General features: G+C 35.1%; 1 protein-coding gene across 2 annotated transcripts in view; it reads right to left on the bottom strand.

Annotated features, from left to right (window-relative positions):
- The window catches only part of RBBP8 (RB binding protein 8, endonuclease), an 88303-nt gene that overhangs the window by 38379 nt on the left and 24763 nt on the right, over positions 1-25161 (bottom strand). For both annotated transcript variants that reach the window (XM_036905774.2, XM_036905772.2), the window contains exons 3-4: positions 14736-14778; positions 8694-8789 (exon numbers count right to left, since the gene is read on the bottom strand). In XM_036905774.2, coding sequence (XP_036761669.2) covers positions 8694-8789; positions 14736-14778 — 139 coding nt within the window. The remainder of the gene's footprint in view (positions 1-8693; positions 8790-14735; positions 14779-25161) is intronic.

Below are 25161 nucleotides of genomic sequence, written 5' to 3'. Positions count from 1 at the left end.
AAAATAAGCTAAAGAGATAAAACATGAAAATTGTGCAACTAAAATAAAGGACTGTAGCGATTTTTATATAAAAGTATAACTCATATCAACAGTGTTGATATGGATGTGAAAAATAAAGATTAGAACTTATAGGTTGCATTAATAGAAACAGAGCTTCTAGAATGTAGGAATAAACAACTGGGCATCATGGTTTAATTGGAGTACATTTTGAAGACAGGAATTAGGATGATCAAGATCTTTGAAATCATATTGTAAGATGAACAACATCTAAGTAAGAATGACAAATTGAACATTTGCATCTGTTTATGCTCCCTTTCCAAATACCACAAAACTACATATAGTTGTACATTTTTAAAGACACAAATCCATAAGGACAGGGAGAGTAGGAGAGAAAGCAAAAAACCAAAACAACAAAAAAATGAAAGCAAGGCAACTAGACAAACAGAAGCAGACCAGAGCAAGCTGAATCCTCAGCCAACAGTGGGCAAAGTCTCCAACGGTGTTGTGCATTATCGTAGCCACTGTCGAGCTTCTCAGTTACACTCATGTGTGCGACAGCCATATGCATCTTGTCACAACCATAATGCATAGTGCAGATACAGCATATTTCCATTATCACAGCAAATTTTACTGGACAGCACTGATCTAGAACCAACCTGATTTACAATGCAGAATTCCCAGAAGGTTCAACAATTAGTACCAGGAGTAACTGAATTAAAGTGTGTTTCAAGAAATCATCATACCAACATAGTCTCTCCTATATCATGAGCAGTTGAGTGATTATTCCTTCTATTCCTAGCAGGGGACCAGAGTCTAAAACAGACAGCATCTGGTCTCAGAGACACCAGGCACAGTTAAGGGTAGGAATGCAAAATAATGGAACAGATGTATATGCACAACAAATTCTCAGACCCTTTCCCATTAGGCTTCCATAACACTTCTAGGCAGCCCTATTACACATGGAAGCAGAATTAAGTCTTCTCTAGGAAATCTGACCAGCTTAACAGGAAAGGCCTGAAGACAATAAAATGAGAGTTTCATAAGTGAAACAGACTAGGAAGACCACCCTAGAGTGAAGCTTACAGTCCACAGCTTCACCCAGGAGATTCTAACCAACTTGTATGCTCCTCTCTTAAATATAAACAGCCAAGTATCAGCAGACGTTTAAGAAAAGCTTATAAAGTGAAAAAGACTAAAGCAAACAAAATATAACAAAAAAGAGAAAGAAGAAGTAAAAGCTACATAGAGAGAAGAAAGAGAAAGAAATACTGCCACAAACAAATTATAAAGAATACTCTCAGGGAAGAAAAATGACACCAAACTGAAATGAAAACAGGATTGCTATAAGCTAATATTCTGAGAACAACAAAAATAGAAATTATAAATATAACAGCAGCGGGAGAACATATTTATAAATGACATATCTGACAAGGGGTTAACATCTAAAATACATAAGGAACTCACATATCTCAAAACCCAAAAAGCAAATAACTCTATTAAAAAATGGGTGGAGGATCTGAACAGACACTTTGCCAAAGAAGAAATTCAGATGGCCAACAGGCACGTGAAAAGATGCTCCACATTGCTAATTATCAGGAAAATGCAAATTAAAACCACAATGAGATATCATCTCACACCAGTTAGGATGGCCAACACAGAAAATACTAGGAATAACAAATGCTGGCGAGGATGTAGAGAAAGGGGAACCTTCCTACACTGCTGGTGGGAATGTAAATTAGTTTCACCATTGTGAAAAGCAATATGGAGGTTCCTCAAAAAACTAAAAAAAGAAATACCATTTGACCCAGGAATTCCATTCCTGGAATTTTCCCTAAGAATGCAGGAGCCCAGTTTCAAAAAGACATATGCACCCCTATGTTTATCACAGCACTATTCACAATAGCCAAGAAATGGAAGCAGCCTAAGTGTCTAAGTGTCCATCAGTAGATGAATGGATAAAGAAGAGGTGGTACATATACACAATGGAATATTATTCAGCCATAAGAAGAAAACAAATCCTACCATTTGCAACAACATGGATGGAGCTAGAGGGTATTAAGCTCAGTGAAATAAGTCAGGTGGAGAAAGACAAGTACCAAATGATTGCCCTCATTTGTGGAGTATAACAATGAAGCAAAACTGAAGGAACAAAACAGCAGCAGACTCACAGACTCCAAGAAGTGACTAGCAGTTACCAAAGGGGAGAGGTGGGGGAGGGCAGATGGGGAGGAAGAGAGAAGGGGATTGAGGGGTATTATGATTAGTACACATGGTGTGGGGGAGGTCACGGGGAAGACAGTGTAGCACAGAGAAGATGAGTAGTGACTCTGTGGCATCTTACTACAATGACGGACAGTGACTTCAATGGGGTTTGGGGGTACTTGATAATATGGGTGAATGTAGTAACCACAATATTTTTATGTGAAACCTTCATAAGAGTGTGTATCAATGATACCTTAAAAAAATACATAACTCCACACCTATCATTAATTCTAACCTTACCTGTACCCAACTAGACTCACCACACCCTTATCTTCCACTCACACCTCACTGTAACCCTAAACCTAAATATTGCCCTAACCATAATATTAAACCATAACCCTAACTCTACCTGAACCCCTAAACTCACCCCACACAGAACCCTAAACCTGACCCAAACCTTAACCCTGGCCACTCACCCTACCCTAACCCTTCACCAACACTCTCATCCTCACCCACACCCAACCATAATCGTAAACCTAAACCTAACCAAGAGCCTAGCACTGAATCCTAAACCTCTTACCATAACCCAATCCTTACCATACACCTAACACTTTCCTTAACCCTAACCCTAACCCTGAGACTAACCCCTAACCCTCACTCTCATGGAGCTGCAACCCTAAACCTAAATTTAATGCTAACCCTTAAACAAAACCCAGATCCTAACTCTAACCCACACCAAAACTTAATAATAAATCTAACCCTACACCTAGCCCTACCCCTACTTCTGCCCCTACCCCCTCAACTGTTGAACCAACACGTTCAACACACTTCACTGTAATCATAAACCTAAATCCCACCCTAACCCTAACATTAAAACCAAACCCTAACTCTAACTGTAAAAGTATCATCATCAAACACTGATCCTTAACCTAATCCTAACTCTAACTCTGGTCACTCGCCCTAAGCCCTCATCCTCACCTTCGCCTTCACCCACACCTAACCATAGCCTAATCCTCAACCTAATGCTAATCCTAACATTAAGCCCGAAACCAAACTTGAACCGTGACCCTAATCCTCACCATACACTGAATCCTAAACCTAACACTAATCCTAACTCACTCACCCTCAACCTCTCGCACACCTAACTGTAACCCTAACACTGAACCCTGACTCTAACTCTAGCCGTAACAATATTCTCACCATACACCTAACACTAACCTTAACCTGAATCCTAGCCCTGAGATGAACCCCTAACCATCATCCGCATCATCTCTCACAGAAACGTAACCGTAAACCTAAATCTAATGGTAACCCATAAACTAAACCCAAACCCAAATCCTAACTCTAACCCACACCAAAACTTCATCATAAACCTACCCCTACCTACAACAAGCCTACCCTACCCCTACCCCTATTCTTTCACCTGCACCCTCACCTTCACCCTGACGTCACTGTAACCATAAACCTAAATCTCGCCCTAAACCTAACATTAAACTCGAACCCTAATTCTAACAGTAACCCTACACTGAAACCTAACCCTAACCCTAATCCTAACCCTGGGCGCACGCGCGCACGTGCACACACACACACACACACACACACACACAAAATACCAAACTCAATAGAGGGTGGGGGAAAAAAAGCTGAGAAAATCTCCCGAGAAAGCAGTGTAAAAATGCAAAGAGAAAAATGAAAAGAAAACAGGAGGATTATCCTAAAAGGTCCATCATATCCATAAAAGGAGTTCCAGAAAGGTCAAGTTGGCAGGATGGGGGAATTAGGGGAACATGTAGGGGACAGAAAAGGAAGAACAAAAAATACAGAATGCAAAATGACTGGCATAAATCCAACTTTAAACACACCAACCAAAAGGCAGAAATTGTCAGGACAGAAAAATAAGATCCAAGCTATCTTACAATAGACACACTTTAAATCTGAAGACACAAATAGTTTAAAAGCAAAAAGAAGGAAAAAGATATATCATGTGAACAAAAACAGAAAGAGCTGGGGCAACTACATTAATTAATATCAGATAGACTTTACAATAAAAAATGTTACTACTGACAGTGAATTTTATACAATAAAAGGTTTGATCCTAAACTGATGCATCTAACTCCAGAGCCCCAAAATATACAGAGCAAAAACTGACAGAATTGAAGGAAGAAACAGAAATTCAATGATAACAATTGAAGACTTCCACTCTCAACAATGGATAGAAAAAGTAAGAAAAAGAATCAGCATGGGTATAGTTGACTTGAACATTCTAACCATCACCTAGACCTAAGTGACATCGACAGAACACTCCAGCCAACAACTGTAGAATGTACATTCTTCTCAAGTGCACTTGGAACATTCTCTAGGACAGGTCATTTTCTAGGTCACAAAACAAATCTCAGTAAGTTTAAAAGCACTGAAATCATACCGACATATGTTCATTCACCACAATAGACCTAAATTAGAAATCAACAACAGAAGGAAATTTTGAAATTCACAAATATGTGAATCTTAATGCACTCCTAAATAAACAATGACTTAAAGATGAAATTACAAGGGGAATTATAAAAATAGGGCTGTAGTACATACACATGTATATGTAAAGCAATGATCAATAAATAAGAAAAAGTTCTTGGATACTAAACATGACTCTCAAAAACAACTTCAATAAAAGGGTTGGGGAATAAAAGGAAGAATCTCCCAGAACACGGAAGAAAAAACAAGTATCAGAAATAAGAGAAGTCTATAAAGGATTACTTTTAACTAAGAAGTGCTTCAGAAAGAAAATATACAAAAATGGAGAGAGGAGAATGGAAAAAAATTGCCAGATCTTCAGAGACACTCCTAGTCTTTGGGTTAAAGGGCTGAATGTCCACCAAGTGAAGGAAACACACCCCCATACACAATTGTAAAATTTCAGAACAATGATAAAAAGATTTTAAATTCTAGAAGAGAAAAAAGATATTACCCATAATGGAATTAACATCACAATGATAGCAGTTTTCTTATTATCATCAGATGCTAACAAACAATGAGAAAATGTCTTCGAAGTTTTAAGGGAAAACTGTTTTGAAACTAGAATTTTATATCCAGTCAAAATACCATTTAAATGGAATAGTTAAAAACTTTCAGACATGCCTTCAAAATTTACTTCCAGTGTACTTTTTCAGCAGTTACTGGAGGGTGAACTGTAACAAAATGGGCACAAAAAATGAAGAGGAAAAATAGGCCCACATTTTATCAACCATGTTCATTGTTACATCTTCAAGGTCTAAAATAGTGCCTGGCACAAAGAAGGTGCTAAATAAACATTTGCTGACTAATGTGACTTGAAAGGAATAATGGATTTAATGTTGGGATTCAGTGAAGAGAAATTCCAGAATGGCAGTAGAATATACTGGAAAGCAAATCATCTAAATTAATACAGGAAGTTTTTCAGCCCTAGAAGTTATGTCTTGAAGAAAAAGAGCAATAACAAAAGAGATTACAATCAATAAATGATTAAGGAATTAAATAATATTAATGATGTGATGAGGAAAACATGTTTCTTGTCTCAATATAAAAAAAGGTAATTAGAAATTCTAGGAAAAACAAAGCAAACTTGTATGAATATATTTTTGTCACAATATAATTATGGGCTGATGTGAACAACTGATTTGGGACAGAGCAGAAAAAGAAACGATTTGACCAGGACATTAGAAACACTCTCCTTGAGTGGCACACAGGTCATAACATCAGACCTGTAGAGAAGGAAATGTAATCCTGTCTCAGCCAATAAATACTGTTTACATAGTCAATAAGTAACAAACACTGTTTACTAATTTCCAACTTCTACAAGTTGGGTTCTACCCAAGTTGCTAACGAACAAGTAAACAGGAAGAGTGATGGAAATAAATATGATCAGTCTTTGAGTGTGGCAACCTCTACTGAGGGGAGCAAAATCACTGGCTCCAGCACTGCTCTCTGAAATCCTTCACCGGTTCACACAGGTGAACACACCAGGTATCCATCCCACAGTCAGAAAGATGCCAGACAATGAATGAGTAGAGCAGTGATACTATGGTTCCAGGACTCCCCACTGGCCTTGCCAAAACTTTCTTAAAACTGCAATGCAGTCTAAAATCTTCGTTTTTCCCTCTCTCCTTCAAAAGGTTTAGATGCATGGAGACCTCAAAGCTCTCCCAGCCTCTTCCAGCTCCCTTGTTTACTTTACAGTGTTTCCCTCTTGAATGTCTAATGTCATCTTGATATTTGCTTCTCAGAGAGCTCAGACTGACATATTTAGTTACTAATGCCAACCTCAAAATTTTCTCTACGTAGGAATCATTGAACAGAAAGAGTTTCTAATCTCCTGCCATTACTATCATTATTCTAGGGAAGGAAGAACCTCATTGCCTGTACTAAGTGTTGGAGTAGAAGAAATGAGAGGAAAAACACTCTGGAGGAAGTGCTTTAATCACTGGAGTATTAGAGGCTAAGATATGCTCTCCACCTTTCCTCCCAAACCCTCTACCACATATCCAGAAAAAACAAGGAAATGCCTCACCACACTCACAGAAGAGTGATCAATAATTTCCTTTTATGGTCCTGGGCTTGGGAAAAGTGAGAGGGACAGATGCGTTCTAACCTCCTGACAGCTGGAGAGAGACTAGCTCTGGCTGCAGTGTACAGTACAGACTGGAGTGCTAACAGTTGGAATCATAATCACCAATTAGGAGGGATATTATAATGTCCTTTAAAGCTATTACACAGTTGTACTTGCATTATCTCATTTAACCATCAAAACAGCCCTGTGAAGAAGGTATTGTTAGTGTCAGGCCATGTGTTCCTGGCCTTTCTCCTACTCTGATAATTTCTCTTTCTCAGTATTTTTTGCTGTCTGGGTCCTTACTCTTCATTAAACCTCAATTAGTATGCCTAGGATTCAGCCTGAAACCTCTTCTATTACCTTCCTGTACTCTTTAAGATGTCTTTAAGAAATCTTACCCAGTCCTGAGGTTTTAAAGGCCTTTTAAATTCAAACGATGACTTTCAAATTTCTCTAGCTCAAATCTCTCCAGTTAGTTAACACAAATAATGCAATTTACTTGACATCTCCATTTCAATATAACAGATGTTGTCAAAACCTGCTCATTCCCTTGAGCATCTCCTGCTTAAACCCTCTGTGGGAGCAAAAGCAAACTTCTTTTTGCCAATGTCCCTGCATAATCTAGGTACTTCCTTCCTTTGTCCTATCATTCACTTACTCAGCAAGTTAGAATCACAGTGGACTTCCAGTCCTCACATATTTCAAAACTTATTTCCACTTTAGGCTTCTGCAATTGTCTGTTCTCCTTTTATCTCTAGTTCTTCAAGTGACTAGCTCTTTTTTCTATCATTCAGGTCTCAGTGCAAATGGCACCTCCTCAGAAACCATCCCTGACACCCCTCAGTAAGTAACCCTTCATTTCCCAATGCCTGTGTCACTCAATTTCATCATTCAATTTTATTTTCTTGATAGCACTTATAATCTGAGATCACCTTATTTGTATGACTCCCAATCTTTGAAAATTAAGTATCAGCTCCATGACATACCCAGATAGTATTAGCTCTAACCTCTAGCAACACCTAGAACATAGTTAAGGACTCAAATATTCATATGTGTCCTCAGTTAAGGACACAGTATGAAGGTGGAATTCAAATTCACATAACATGGAGCTTTACTCCACAGCATGCTACCTACTCCAGTAAATGTGCCTCCACTGAGGTAGCAGTTGTATGAGTGCGCACCTTCTGTTTGCATATATGCAGAGAATTAAATTGTTCCACCACTAAAGACACAGTGGCAAATTCAAACCATCAGCCCTTCTGTGACATATACAAAGTCATAAAAAAGGAAAAATATTAACTATAAAAAAGGCAAGAAACATCATTTATGATAAGGTAGTTCAAGATCCTAAATAGCACTTACAGTTCAGACAAGGAAATAAGTAAAATCTGGAAGCCTTTTCCAATTTAGGGGCTTTTAACCTCACAAGAGGGAGAAAGAATTCTGCAGGTGGAGGTAAAGTAAGTGATAGGCACCATTGTGAGAACAGTCAGGAAGAATAACCCCCAGACTGCCTTGAAGCAGAGAAATAATTCAGCGAAGAAAAAGAGAATGGAGGAATAAGAAAAGAAGACAGGAATAGAATTGTGAAGCCCTTTCCACTCACTTAGAAGTAAAAATGGAATTAAAACATCAAATGAATTAGAACACTGGTACTCGAGCTTGCCTTATGTCAAACACCATTATAAAGAACATCATTTAAAGGGTAAATTGATGTGATCACTATATTTAATGAAGAGACAAACCTTTAAGAGCATATCCTTATTTTCATATAGTATTTACCCAAAGTTGATTGAAGACTGGGAGAAAGAGCACTTTTAGTCCTAGAACTGATTACAAATTGAAACAATTACCCTCTATTAAGGAGAAAATCATCTCTTACTAAAAAACACCCAAAAATCAGACTCACCGATCTTCTAAAACTTTGATGGTTTCATGAAGGACTTTCTGTTGCTCTCTCAGCTGTTGATTTTTGGTGAAGAATTCTTCTAGTCTCTGTGCATCTCTGAAAATCAAAAAATAAGTTAAAAAAAAATCCTAATAGGATAGTTAACAGAACAGGATAATTCTGCTCTAAAACCCCCAAACTATGGTCTCACACTTATGTATCATATATTTCTTGCATTAAAACAAACAACTCAAAAGGTCAAGTTTGAATATCTTGTTAATCAGCTTTTGGATTATACTGGTGTTTGCTCTGGAGTATTTTTAAGTACTATAGAAGTAGTAGTCTAAGTACCAGACATCCACTGCACAATACAGAAACACAAATGAAGGAGTGGATTCTGATGTCACCAGACTCAATGTTGTCAAAATGCTATTAAAATGTACACTTACTGCTTTTTATTATTTTGTCTACATTTGTTAATGTAAATTATAGGTATATCTACTCACATCATTCCTATTCCAATTATGAGGGATTATCACACTCTGTATTAATTTCTGTGTTGCTTAAACTTCTTACCTGATACTATTTTTAAGCTAGGGGCTTACATTGGAGTGGGAGTACATAAACCCTAGATCCTTATGACTAGGTTTGAATTTCAGTTTCATTTATCAACTGTGTGATCTGCTGCAAGTAATCTAAACTCTCTGTGCATATGTTAGTGCTACCTCATAAGGTATTTGTAAGTACTAAGTACCAACGTATATATAGCATGCAGAACAGTGATGGCATGTAGTAAGCTCTATTTAAGTTTACCATTATGATTTTATAGTCAGGAAAAAACAAGGACATCTAAAATCCCCTTCCAGTAGATTACCTGATTACTTCCCAAGGTTGTGTCTTATTTTACCCTTCAATCATTACATATTTTTAAAAAATCACATTATATGAAATAAGCACATATATTTAAAAAAATTTTTTATTTTGGTGACGTTAATGTACAATTACTTGAACATTACGTTACTAGACTCCCCCTATTAACAAGTCCCCACCACATACACAATTACAGTCACTGTCCATCAGTGTAGTAAGATGCTATAGAATCATTACTTGTCTTTGTGTTATATTGCCTTTCCCGTGTCCCCTCCACCCCACACTACATTATGTGTGCTAATCTTAATGCCTCTTTTTCCCCCTTATCCCTCCCTTCCCACCCATCCTCTCCAGTCTCTTTCCCTTTGATAACAGTTAGTCAATTTTTGGGTTCTGTGAGTCTGCTGCTGTTTTGTTACTTCAGTTTTTTCTTTGTTATTATGCTCCCCAGATGAGTGAAATCATTTGATACTTGTCTTTTTCCACCTGGCTTATTTCACTGAGCATAATACCCTCTAGCTCCATCCATGTTGTTGCAAATGGTAGGATTTATTTTCTTCTTATGGCTGAATAATATTCCATTGTGTATATGTACCACCTCTTCTGTATCCATTCATCTACTGATGGACACTTAGGTTGCTTCCATTTCTTGCCTATTGTAAATAGTGCTGCGATAAACATAGGGGTGCAAATGTCTTTTTCAAACTGGGCTCCTGCATTTTTAGGGTAAATTCCTAGGAGTGGAATTCCTGGGTCAAATGGTAAGTCTATTTTTAGTTTTTTGAGGAACCTCCATACTGCTTTCCACAATGGTTGAACTAATGTACATTCCCACCTGCAGTGTAGGAGGGTTCCCCTTTCTCCACATCCTCACCAACATTTGTTGTTGTTTGTCTTTTGGATGTTGGCCATCCTAACTGGTGTGAGGTGATATCTCACTGTGGTTTTAATTTGCATTTCTCTGGTGATTAGCAATGTGGAGCATCTTTTCATGTGCCTATTGGCCATCTGAATTTCTTCTTTGGAGAAGTGTTCAGATCCTCTGCCCATTTTTTAATTGGCTTATTTGCTCTTTGTTTGTTGAGGTGCATGAGCTCTTTATATAATTTGGATGTCAACCCCTTATTGATGTCATCTATGAATATATTAAAATAAGCATGTATTTTAATTCTAAGAAAACTCATTAGAAATTTAACTGGGATTGTCTGTGTGGACTTGAAGCTAAAAAGGACAGTACTGTGACTGAAAATCTTTCCCCAATCCCCTCAAGGGTCTAAAATATCAAATAAGGACAACAAACAGTAGATAAAAAGCAGATGTCAAATGATTGTGTCAAAATGGCTAGGAGGTAGGATGAAGCATTACTGACAACAAGTGGATGAGTAAAACTAAGTCAGAACATCAGATACTCAATACAGAGGGTGCTTCTTAAACACTGGTAATGGTTGATAGGGAAGGAAAAACAACACAGCCATGCAATTTCAAAATAGAGTGAAATATGGTGTAAGCTGGGTCTATCTTGGACCTCATCCAAAAAGTTAGTTATTACTTTACCAATGAGCAACCTCACCTGTCTAAGGAGAGCTAGCTCAGTGTATGTACCAATCCCACAGGCGGCACTTTGCTAGACTCATTATCATTTTCCTAGTGGGTGGCCTTCTGTCTTTCTGGGGTAAATGAATGTTTTAAACATAACTGACATGTAAAACTGGATAAATCTTGTATATGGAGACATAAAAATAAAATGATAGATAGTAAACCCTCTCATTTATCACATATATCAGTCTTTCCATTACTTTAAAATCAAGGTCACATACTGGGAAGGATGAGGATTGTTATAAGGAGAGAAACAGGTACTACTATGAATAGAGAAAACAATATATGTTCAAGTTGTATTCTCTATAAACATTATTTGTGAAAAGGAATTAAGATTATGAAAATAGTCCTGCACAACTGCAGATATTTTTCTTTGTTAAATTCTTTAATTTAAAAAATAACTTAAAAGGGTTTATTTGTAGGTGGGTTGTTTATACTTAGGATTTTTAAATTTCTCAGCAGCTAAAAAGGGAATTATCTTAAGTGCCATAAAGCTGATGTCTAAATATGGTAAATGTTATCTTTCTATTTCCTCATTGGAAAATAGTTATTGTTTTTCTTTAAATAATGGTAGAACTAATTAAATGGTAGTGATATTTTGTTGCCTATCCAACAGCCATTCCCTTCTGATTCCTTGCTAAAATACAGATTGTTTTCTTCAATATCCAGCAGCTACTTATAGAGAAGCTGATCTTCTCTCCAGACTTGGAGATGAATCTTAAAACTTTTCCATTTTTTAAATGTTTCATCCTACCATAAATTCAGACTTATAAATAAGTTATAAACACAGAATATAATATCTGTATATATGTCATTTAGCTTCTCAAAATGTTAATATCTTCTATTAACTATAATACATTTATCAAAATTAATAAATTAACATCGAATACTATTAACTCATCTATAGACCTTATTCAAATTTACCAAATGTCTCTCTAATATTAATCATTTTTCTGGTCCAGGATCCTACATTGCATTTACTGCTGTGTCTCCTCCATTCTAGGGGAGTCTCTTCATCTTTCACAACCTTAACACCTTTGAAAAAGTACTGGCCAGTTATTTTGTTGACTATCTCTTAACTTGGGTATTTCTGATGTTTCCCCATGACAGAATTAGGGCTCTACATTTTTGGTAAGAAGACTACAGAAGTAATGTGCTCTTCGTAGTGCATCATACCAGGAGGCACATGAGGTTGACATATCTGATGTCTACTGATGCTAACTTTGATCATTTGATGGAGATGAAGTTTGTTTGGCTTCTCTGCTGCAATATTAGAATTTTCCCTTTGTGATTAGTAAGTATCTTGTACAGAGATAAATTCTGAGTACTTTGCAAAATTTGTAATTATTGTTTTTCATCACACTTTCACTAATTTCAGCCTCCAGTGATAATTTCTGCCTTCAACATCTATTGCTGTGATGTTTGCAAAATGGTGATTTTTTTTTTTATTTCTAACATTCTTTCTACATAGAGTAGTTGGAATTCTACTAAGGAAGAGCCATCAGCTTATTCTATGGGAAGCAAAACATTATCAAACTTCATGTTCATGTTGTCCTAGACTTTGCCATTAGGAGTTTTTCAAGTTGTGTTCTGTATTTTTTCAACATGTCCCCATTAGTTTTTGAGCATTTATTTATTTTCTGGCACTGCAATATGTCCCAGCTCATCTTGGACTTTGCATACCCCAGAGCCCTGAAGTCAGCCAGTTCTCCAAAGAGCCTTGATTCCTTTTACTGGAGAATGTTCTTTAGAAATCACAATCTGGGCCTCATGTGTGCTCATAACTAACTACTGGGAATAATTGTTTCTAGGCCCTCTCAATGGACCACACCCAGGAAATACATGTATGTTCTCATGAACATAACTGTATTTATATTTCTCTATCTATATATTAAAAACTATGAATTCATACAGATACCTCCAACTCCTCCCTAAGGCACAGGGTTCATTCTAGCTTTCCTCCTTTTCTGATTTGTAATTCCTTTCTTCTGACACTAAGAAACCTAGACCTCACTATCAGCAATACATTAACTTATTTGCTCAGTCCTAGAACACACATAAAATAAAGTTAGAATCTTTTTTAGCCTAAGCCAATCATGTTTAATTGAATTCTCTTTGCCAGTTACTGTTTAGGAATAAATAGACAATTACTGAGGTAGAACCAAGTCTGTTGGGTATGCTACTGGCAAACTTTTATAGTTAGTAAAAAGGGACACAAGAACGTTCTGCACATAAAAACTAGAATGACAACAGCCACCTTGCCATTCTGTAGTGAGTCAAAACCAAGATGGCAAGCCAGAACTCTTAAGATGGCACAGAAGAAAACTAGAAGTGACGTATGTCTTTGGAGATTTTGAGTCACTGAATAACCACTCTTAGAATCTCCTGACTTAGGGGCCTTCTCTGTGAAAGAAGACCTTTTCCTTACTGTAACAATCTTTTCCAGTTGTTGTTACATTATAGTAAGAAAATATCCTAATTAATAAGATGCATACCCTAAAGCACTACTCAGAAAAGGCTTATTTAATTTCCTCTATAAGTAAAGAAACATCTATCAATTTTGGGAACTAAACTCAGGAAATGGAGAAATGGCCTATTCTGTGGTTAAGTATGTTTAAAATGACATCTTTAAGGTAGGAACATGTACACTTTCAACAATGCACAACACTTAAAAGTGTCATTACTTAAGAATCATAAAATTATTCTTAAAAAAAGTTTTAAATGCATGATTTTATATTTTTGAATTGAAATCATCTTCTGAACAAGACTTTCTAAGTGTGAAGAAAAACTTCACAATTTTCATTTTCAGATTATAATGGAGAAAACAACTAGGTGTTTTGATGGCTCGCTAGTAATTCTAGCTTTTGATTAGAGTCTTGGAAGCTTTAGGAATGTGAAATAACTGAGGCCCCTTAGTATATACAATGGTATACACTTAGTATAAAGCAAATGCAATAGTATTAGTCACAATGACATTAATCTTTGGTAGAAATATTCTACGATGCCATCCATTTCAGATTCCTGAATGTGCAAGCTCCAGAGAAATATGAGTTATATCTGTTTCTGACAGACTTACTATCTGTCAACACAGAAAGATGTTACATAACTACTGACTACTGTCTATGCTGTACTTACATCCCCATGATTAATTTATATCATGATTGAGATTTTGTGCTTCTTTATCCCCTTCACCTATTTCATTCCCTCATCTAAGCTCCTTCCCCACGGTAACCACCAGTCAATTCTTAGTGTCTCTGAGTCTACTGCTGTTTTGTTCATTTTGTTTTGTTTTTAGATTCCATGTGTAAGTGAAATAATAAGCATCTATCTTTCTCTGCCTGGCTTATTTAACTGAGCATAAAACCCTCTAGATCCATCCACATTGTAACAAATGGCAGGATTTCTTTCCTTTTATGGCTGAATAATATTCCATTGTATGTATGTACCACATCATCTTTATTCATTCATCTATTAACAGACACTTTCATTACTTCCATATCTTCCATATTAAAGCTAACTTTCTTATAAATAAGCTCAAAAAGGATATCAGTATCAATCACTTTTAAATTAGACATCAGTTTATATTCCCTTACTTACAAAATTCGCTCCTTTTTCAGTTTGGTTACTTTTACTTGTAAACCTGAAAAACAAAAATAAAAAAAACCATAGTATTTTACTTGTACATTTTACCATTTCTAAAGCAGCTGACCTAAGTTTCTTCATGAGTCTACTACTACACAATTAAGTAACTAGAGTCTGGCCTCTGAACAAAGAGCCAGGTCCCACTAGTTTGAAGAGAATGTATTTCCCTTACTTGTACCCTGAGGTCACAAAAGTGTATCTGCAAAATTATTACTTTTAGCCTATTATAGAACAGCCAAGTAGAATGAAATTTTCTCCACCTGAGGTGAGTTACATCCTTTCTAATAGCAGGGGCAAGCATATAATTAGAAGTTTACTGTAAGTGAAGGTCTATGTTCTGACATAACCTTCATATTTGCTAATAGCTCCAGTGCTTATTTAGGCTCAAGTCTTCTGGGATTAAAACAGATTGATTGTGTCAGGAAGTCCTGGACTTCGCAAAATTGCTTACAGAAAAGTACTCACAAAGTGCACTTGTGTTTTGATCAAGATGTATGTTAACTTGCATTTTGAATTTTAACGAAGTCAGACCAAAACCTAAGACCACACTGCCTGTGGGACCAGGTAGCTACTGTGAAGAAAGCAAGTTGATGGGCACTGAAACGCCAACAAAGGATATGGGCAAAACAGACATTTCTACATTTTCAGAAACAGTAGTTAACAGGAGAAAAACAGTCATTAAACAAATATGAAAATATATCCAACATCACTAGCAACTAAATATAAATCTAAACCAAAACAATTACTTGGCAAAATAATAAAGATGATAATACCCAATATTGACAAAAGTATTGGGAAACTGTACTCCCATACTTTGCTGGAGATATTATAAATTGGTACAATTCTTTTGGAAAGCAATTTAGCAATATATAACAGAACTCATTCTCATCTATATTTTTAACTTCCTGGATTATAACCTAAGAATGTAATCCAAACCATAGAGAAATTCATAGTCACAAGGAATATTGAGCAATTTATAGCAAAATAAATAAAATGTTAAAATAGGAATATGTTTAAGTCAATGATATTAACCACTTGATGAAATGATTATTAAAGTCAGTAAGTTAAAAAAACTACTCAGGAACACTAAACTGTTTGGTTTTTTATTTTCTCTATGCCCTCTATTTTCTGCAATGTGGTTATCATAAAATGAAGAGAAAGTTTCTATAGTTACTTTTTCTGATTCCTAAATCCTTTTACTATTCTAAAATTTTCCGAATTATGGATATTTTATTGGGTATTTTATTTTTAAAAAATAATGCCTAGCAAGTTTAGAAGTTCTATATCTACTCAAGAATTTCTTTTATAAGAGGCACAATCAGTCCTCAATAGCTACTAGTTGACTGACTTCTGAAAAATCAAAGATTTACTATTTGCCTTTGATAGTTTATCTATGGACTCTAACTAAAGTTACGCATTTAGAAAAGCTTTCCATATAATGTGTATAGAACTATCAATAAATCTATCATTTCTAAGAACAGGATTTTCATTATCTGTTATCTTTTAACTTTGACAAATAAGCATATTAAAAAAGCTACACATCCCCCCCACCAACCCTTACTGTGCTGACTAGGGATGAAGTTAAAAGTCATAAAAATACTGATAGGGAAGTCCCCACTTTTTACTACCCCAAGAAGTAATGATTTAATGACAGGAAATCCAGGTATCATGGAAAAATAAAGGACTTGGAGAATTATTTTGTTACACTTTTGACCTACATCTCAAATTATACCTTTAGGAAATGTCCAACTGATCAGATACATTTTACCCCGATTTTTGTGGCCTATAATTGGAATTAATAAAATGCTTTGAACAAACCTATCAATCAGATGCTCATAGCAGCTGTATTTGTAATAGCCTTCAACAAGTAAACTGTTAGGAATAAAAAACGTGGTGATCCTTGTACCACATACTCTTCTCAGCAATAAAGAGGAATAAATTAATGATACATTCAACAACTTGGATGGCTCACAAGAGAATTATGCTGAGTAAGAAAAAAAAAGCCAATTTCAATGGGTATATCCTGTATGATTCCACTTACACAGCACTCTTGAAATGACAAATTTAGAGAGCTGGAGAACAGATTACAGTGGCTGGAAGTTGGAGGGGGGTTAAGGTGGGAGGAATGCAGCTGGGAACTTAAAAGGGTGGCATGGGGGTTCTTCGGTGGTAGTCACAGGAATCTACACATGCTATTTCATTGCATAGAATACATACAGATACATACACACACATGTGAGTGCATGTAAACTTGGGGGAATCTGAATAAGGTTGGTAGATTGTATCACTGTCAACTTCTTGATATTGTACTGGAGTTACACAAGATGCTACCATTGGGGGAAACAGGGTAAAGGGTATTTGTACCTCTTTGTATTATTTCTTACAATGAAGCGTGAATCTACAATTAGCTAAAAATAAAGTAAAAAAATTTGTGGAAAAACATTTGTCTTAAGGGAGTTGGAAACTGTTAAAATATAAAACATAATAAAGGGAAAACTTAAAACAAAGTTAAGAATAAAAGTTGGTATGATCTTTTTAAAAAAAATCCTTTTTTAAGCAAACTCCTAGCTTTAGAAGCTTCCTTTCTTTCCAAGTAATGATGACAAACTCATGAGACCGTCAAAGTATTTACTAAAACACCGAATCATTCTTGAAGAATTAAGAAAAGAACTTGTAACTCTACTAGCCAGACTAGATAAGTACTTTTCTTCACTGTCTTGTTCCCTTCCCAAAGTGTGTAAAAATTTACTTAGTGATAGACTTTCTTGTTTTTAATTCTGGCTAACTTCTAAAACTCAGTGAGGCCAAAGGTGAAATGGATTCTTGCCATGAACCATTCTGAGAGAAGAAACAATGAGATAGAAAATCCATATAAACCTCAAAAGAAAATTCTTGGGAACTATGGAAAGACTACTCTTTTATCTTGTAAGCATTCAACACCTGTGAGGCATTTGTTCTGTCATGCAGATCATCCCCAAAACAGGTTTGTGTGTGTATGTGCATATGTGTGTGTTCAAATTTTAGCATTTGCTATTCATCAAGTCAATTAGGCATCTACAATTAGAACCCCTATAAAGTGTGTTTTAATCCTGCTCCACACCCATCGGAAGGAATGAGGCTATACAACAATGCAGCTCCTGTATGAACAGGTAGTCTGTTCAGAAAAGTATTTGGGATTGTAACACTGGCAACCTGAGATGCCTATTGAGGAAACAGCACTCAAAAGACCAAGCGCAGCACTACGATTAACCCTATACTGACTCATGTATACCTTTTCGGGGGAATGAAACAAGGGCTCATTGTGTAGTTGCAACACATGAAACAAATTTAAGAATTCAGAAATGAGGTAAGAATTCAATTTGTTATAAATAAAATAAAATAAATTGCTAAGTTAATTTTTACTTGTTTTAGTTTTCCACCCAGAACAAACCATGTGATATAGGTATTGTCACTTTAAGACAATTAGTGATGGTTTTGAAGTCTAATAACACCTTTCTTGACAAATAGTGGCTTTATATATGCTCAAGTAATTTAGCTTCTACCAAAAATACTATTACTAGCATTTCTGTAATTGCCTAATAAATTATTTCAATCCAAAGTGAAAATTCTTATCATTACATTTGCTCTTAAGATTTAATTATCTCAGAATTTGTAAATTAATTTTTTGGATTTTACTGTATTTATTGATAGTAATACAGTGGAGAAATAATAGATGTGAGAGTTACTGAGAGTATTCTTATAATAATGAGTAGGATATTGATGTTTTGAACCAAAATTACATGCAATTCAGTGTTAATACAGTGTTAATATTAAAATTAATACAGTGTTAATTTGTGTAGTTCTTAATATGAATGCTATGTTATCTTTTTAGAATTTTTGATGAAACAGCTAGGAAAATAAATGCAGCAATCCAAAACTGAATCAGTAAATATTTATATTGCCATATTAGGGCCTCCACATTTTCCTATTTCTTCAAAAGAGTTCTAATTTTGTCCTGAAAAATATCTGCCTAGTTTTCTATGAAACTGTTTATCATATTTACCAGATCCAGAAGAGACCAGTGGCATTTTGAAAAATATTTTAAATTCTATTACTTGTGCTTTTAAGTAATAAACCTGATACTGAAATTTTAAAAGGAAAAAAAAATTTGTACCCAAATGAGTACTTTGTTAAAACTTGTGAAATTTAAAGAATTCAGAAATTTCTGTTAAATTCCATTAAAACTTGTTAATTATAAATTCAAAGCATAAAGACCATTATACCAGTAACAATTCATGTTTAATACTGATTCTAGCAGCATTTGTCACAAAATGAATGTTAAGATACAAAAATGAATAATCATGAAAATATACAATTATCCTAATGATAAAAGATACAAAAACTCAGTCACAAATGTCTCCAGAATTTTCAACAAAAATAGTCTGGTCTACATACTGCTGTTCTTTAAAGAGGTTGAGAGACTTTATTTTTTCCTAGTTCTAAAAGAAATCCATGTATGCTTCCTATATTCTCGTGATCAGTGTACATATCTTATATATGACATGTTTTTGCTATCACTTTACTATATTTTGGTCAAATGAGGCCACCCCTCCAACCCCCACCACCAAATCTCAAGATACATATAGCAGGATATTCAGATACATGTAAGTTCCTATGGGTAAACTTCCTTGGTTATCTAAGTAAATATCATATATCTCACATATTGCCATTCATAACATTTTTTAAAAATGACATGAAGGTTTAAAAGTAATGAGTCAATTTTGATTCCTCTATATACTTCAAAACCTGTAAAGTCCAGACAAGTCCATGTTTGATGTCTTTCAAATAGCCTCTTACACTGGTTTCTCCAAGTGGATACCCCACCTTAAAAAAAATTAAGTAACCTTCAGGCATGCCTTTGATGTTATCAGAGTCAGAGGATCTAATTTTACATGGAACTATGTGGAACACATTGACCAAACTATGTTTAAAAAAAAGCCCTGCTTTTGGCAAATTTGCCTGGTCCCAACCAAAATGTTTTTATATAACATACTAGCTAAAAAAATAGTGCTCATTCACTTAATACCTATAAGAATCTGTAAGTGATTTTGAATTTGTAAAGAGTAGACAGATCAGTATAATTTATCAGTGATTACCTTTGCTCATTAGCATACATATATCCAGTACCTAGCATTCATGAAGCACATGGATATTAACCAAATATACCAACAACTGCTGTGTTCCTCCTTTAAAGTTTTCCAGCGTATACAAACTAACTCTCCTGGGAGTGTGATGACTACTGGAGCATAGTCATGAGGAACACACAATTTGGAAGAATTATCTAGTAGGTGATATTTGTGAGTTTTACACCCTATAATCTGATGAATACGGCATATGTTCTTATTAAACAGTTCATTATTTATTTTCTTGATGCTTCCTCAGCATAAAATAGGGGTCTCCTGAAGACCCTGAAACACCAAGGAACATGAAGAAGAAATCTGTCAAATATTTTAGCCCTATTAAATTAGGAGCTTAGAAATGAAACTGGCTTTGTTTTAAATGGGCATATATAAAAATTTCAAAATGATAATTATATCCCAACATGAAAAACAAACACAAAATAGTTAAATAATGAAATAACAGCAAAAACTAAGCCAGATATAGAACAATATGTAGTGATCACAATACAAGCCACATGCACTTCTTTCCAACTAGGAAAGAATAAGCAAAAACCACTATGTCATCCTTGTAGAATGGTGATTTACTTTTCATTTCCCAACTTTCTACAGTATTATCTAAAAATAGAAAATTTAAACTAAATGGGTAGGAAAGTATTTCAGAATTTTAGACAGATACAAAATTTTGATATTTTCATATATTATGGGATCTTAAAAACTCACATTCAAGAAAAAATTCCACTGAACAAGCTATAAACTATGCAATTCACTCAGATACCATTTATTGATTTATTTATTATGTGCCAAGCATTTTCACCTACAGGGATGTAAAGATAAGTAAGATAGGGGCTCTGCATAATAAAAATTTAATGATCTTCTTAAACTAGTTATAAAACAAGAGAAAGTAATTATTTGAAGGATAAAGAATTTCAGCTTACGTTTGGAAGATGGCAGAATGCTATGCTAATTCCCTATCAGAAGTTTAATAATAACTCAAGTATATCTCTTCTGATCTAAATGATTTCAAAATATCATTATTTGATTCCTTCTAGGTCACAAAGAATAAGCTTTTTTTATAATACATAGCAGTAACACTTCTATGACAGTTTAAACTTGAAGCTGTTCTTATTGGTGAACCTACATGCTAGGGTCATAGTACAATAAACCAAAAGGAAGACACTGATGCTCTTCAACAGAAGTTAGAAGACTTTATTTCTTCCCAGTTTTAAAATTAGTACATATAGCTAATTACATTGTTGTTATCAGTGTTACCAAGACAGATTGTCTTCTATCTGGCTTATTTTTTGCTATCATTTAATTATATAATTATGCTGCCTAAATATTTTCCTAAAGAAAATGAATATGCCCCCCAAGCCCTACAATGTCTTTTTCACTGTCAGATCCTCACCAACTACTACCAATCCTGGCATATAATTCAGTAAATACCCACTGAATGAATGGCAAGGCAGTATTAAAACTGAGAATCATTCCTCCATGTTTTACACAGATTTTCTGGGGGAAAAATAGTATAGTCAAGTGATGAGCAGAATTAATGTAAAATATTCATATTTGCTCCCGGATATATGACCATGACAATAGTTTACTTTAAAGTTAGATCTTTACCACTATCAACAAATTTGAATGTCAACTTTTAAAAATATCTGAAGTCAACTTCTCTGCCTCAAATATAAGCAGCTTCTAAAAATTATAAGAAAAAGGTCAATAAACCAAGAAAAGAATCAATAAAGTTATATAAAAGTTCATAAAAAATTTGTATCATCCTTAAACATAAACAAAGATAGTTAATAAGAGAATACAAACTAAAACTTCACTGAAAAAACTCAGTAGGTGTATTAACCAAATATAACAAGTAAATGTCTTTTTAGATACAGATTTGAACAAACCAAGTATAAAAAGACATTTTAGAAAACTGGGAAAATTTGCACATAATCATTCAATAGGTATTAGGTAATATTAAAGAATTAATTTTGTTAGTGTGATAATGGCTTTTTTTTGTTAAAAAAGCCTATTGGAAATACATATTGAAGTATTTACAGATGAAATTATGCCAGAGACCTCAGAATAGCTGAATGGAAGAGTGATAGAGAAGTACACAGAATATAAGTAGAACAAGATGGGACCAGGTACTAATGGAAGCTGAGTGATGGGTATGTAGGAGTTAATTATACTACTTTTTTTACATTTGTGTTATTTGTAATAGTTCCTAAAAAAAATCTTAAACTTTAAATTAGAAAAGAATATAGAGCACATACACAAAAGGTGATAAAAGTTGTTACCAGTTTGTATGTAGAGGGATAAGCTTTTTTTACTTTGTGTTTTGACATTTTTAGAAAAAGGCATTAAGTTAAAAAAAAAATCAGTGGATAAAACAATAATAACTAAATTGGTAAGTGGCTTTCTAAATGAACTCTTGCACCTTGATTGCATCAGCAATCCTAAATTAGGCCCTGAAAGAGGGCCTTAATGCGAACATGGATCAGAATAATCTATCAAAGAATGAGCATGAGAGCAGTAAAGGATACACATGAAGTCAGAGGTGGTTAAACCTCAAACTTTCATAATAAGAGAAATTTAAGAGTTTCTATGCTTTTTAGAGTTTAAAATTAAGAGTTTCTAATGTTTAACTCAGCTAGGGATTAACTGCAATTAAGAAATGGAGACTTTCATAATCAAAACAATTTGGTACTGGTACAAGAACAGACCCACAGACCAGTGGAACAGAATAGAGAGTCCAGATATTAATCCAAACATATGTGGTCAATTAATATATGATAAAGGAGCCATGGATATACAATGGGGGGAAAGACAGCTTCTTCAACAAATGATGATGGCAAAACTGGACAGCTACATGTAAGAGAATGAAACTGGATTATTGTCTAACTCCATACATAAAAGTAAACTCAAAATGGATCAAAGACCTGAATGTAAGTCATGAAACCATAACTCCTAGAAGAAAACATAGGCAAAAATCTCTTGAATATAAACATGAGCAACTTTTTCCTGAACATTATCTCCTCAGGCAAGGGAAATACAATCACAAATGAACAAATGGGACTACATCGAACTAAAAAACTTCTGTACAGTAAAGGACACCATCAGCAGAACAAAAAGGCATCCTACAATACGGGAGAATATATTCCTAAATGACTTATCTGATAAGGGGTTAACATCCAATAAAGAACTCACAAACCTCAACACTCCAAAAACAAATAACCGATTAAAAAATGGGTGGAGGATTTGAACAGACACTTCTCCAAGGAAGAAATTTAGATGGCCAACATGAAAAGATGCTCATGAAAAGATGAGGCACATGAAAAGATGCTCCACATGGCTAATTATCAGGAAAATGCAAGCTAAAACCACAATGAGATATCACCTCACACCAGTTAGGATGGCCAACACCCCAAAGACAAGAAATAACAAATGCTGGCAAGGATGCGGAAAAAGGGGTACCCTCCTACACTGTTAGTGGCTAATGTAAATTAGTTCAACCATTGTGGAAAGCAATATGGAAGTTCCTCAAAAAACTATAAATAGAAATACCATTTGACCCAGGAATTCCACCCCTAGGAATTTATCCAAAGAAAACAAGATCCCTGATTAAAAAAGACATACACACCCTGTTTATTGCAGCACTATTTACAACACCCGAGATATGGAAGCAACCTAAGTGTCCATCAGTAGAAGAATGGATAAAGAATCTGTGGTACATATATACACAACGGAGTATTATTCAGCCATAAAAAGAAAACAAATCCTACCATCTGCAACAACATGGATGGAGCTAGAGGGTATTATGCTCAGTGAAATAAGCAAGGTGGAGAAAGACAAATACCAAAGGATTTTACTCATTTGTGGAGTATATAGCAACAAAACAAAACTGAATGAACAAAACAGCAGAAGACTCACAGACTCCAAGGGACTAGCAGTTACCAAAGAGAAGGGGCTAGGGAGAGTGGGTGGGGAGGAGGGAGAAGGGGATTAAGGAGCACCATACTAGCAATAACAATATAGGTAGGTCTCGAGGAAGGCAGTACAGCAAGGAGAAGACAAGTAATGACTCTATAGCATCTTACTACTCTGATAGACAGTGGGGGTGATGGTGAGGACTTGATAATATGGGTGAATGTTGAAATCACAATGTTGTTCATGTGAAACCTTCAGAAGATTGTACATCAATACTTTAATTAAAAAAAAAGAAATGGAGACTTTCAGCAAAGCTGCAGGACAGAAAATCAACATGCAGCAATCTGTTTTTTCATATAGTAATAATAATCTGAAAAGGAATGCATCAAAAAGAATAAAATACCTAGGAATAAGCTTAACCAAGGAGATGAAAGACTTGTACAATAAGAACTACAAAACATTCCTGAAGGAAATTAAACAAGATGTAAATAAATAGAAAGACGTATCGTGTTCATGGACTGGAAGACTTGATATTGTTAAGGTGTCAATAGTACTCAAAGTGATCTACAGATTCAATATAATCTCTATCTAAGTCTCAAGGTGATTTTTGCTGAAATAGAAAAACCAGTACTGAAATTAATGTGGAATATCAGGTGAGCCCAGATAGCCAAAACAATCTTGAAAACTAACAAAATTGGAGGTCAAATACTTCTTGATTTCAAAACTTACTAAAAAGTTACAGTAATCAAAACAGTGTGGTACTCACATAAAGACAGACATCTAGAGAGTCCAGAAGTAAACTCACACATATGATCAAATGGTTTTTGGCAAGGCTTGCCAAGACCATTCAATGAGGGAAAGGACAGTATTTTCAATAAACGGTGCTGGGCATACTAGATATCCACATGCAAAAGAATTAAGTTTGACGTGAAATAAGCCAGGCGGAGAAAGACAAATACCGTATGATTTCACTTATTTGAGGAATCTGAAAACAAAGCCAAACAGAATGAACAAAACAGCAGTAGACTCACAGATACTGAGAAGTGATTGGTAGTTACTATGGTGGAGGGATTGGGATGGGTAAGTGGGGTTGCTGAGGGGGATAAAAGAGTACAAAATCCTCAATCATAATATAAGTTGGTCACAGGGATAGTAGGACAGCATGGAGAACACAGCCAATGATTCTGTAACATTGTCCTATGTTGACAGAGAGTAACTGCACTAGTGGGGTTGAAGATTTACTAATGTGTGTAACTGTTGAACCTTTGTATTGTACATTTGAAACCAATATAAGATTG

Source organism: Manis pentadactyla, chromosome 6 (assembly GCF_030020395.1).
Source record: "Manis pentadactyla isolate mManPen7 chromosome 6, mManPen7.hap1, whole genome shotgun sequence".
NCBI lineage: Eukaryota > Metazoa > Chordata > Mammalia > Pholidota > Manidae > Manis > Manis pentadactyla.
Note: the sequence above shows the minus strand (reverse complement) of the source record. Positions and strands in the feature narration are given on the sequence as shown.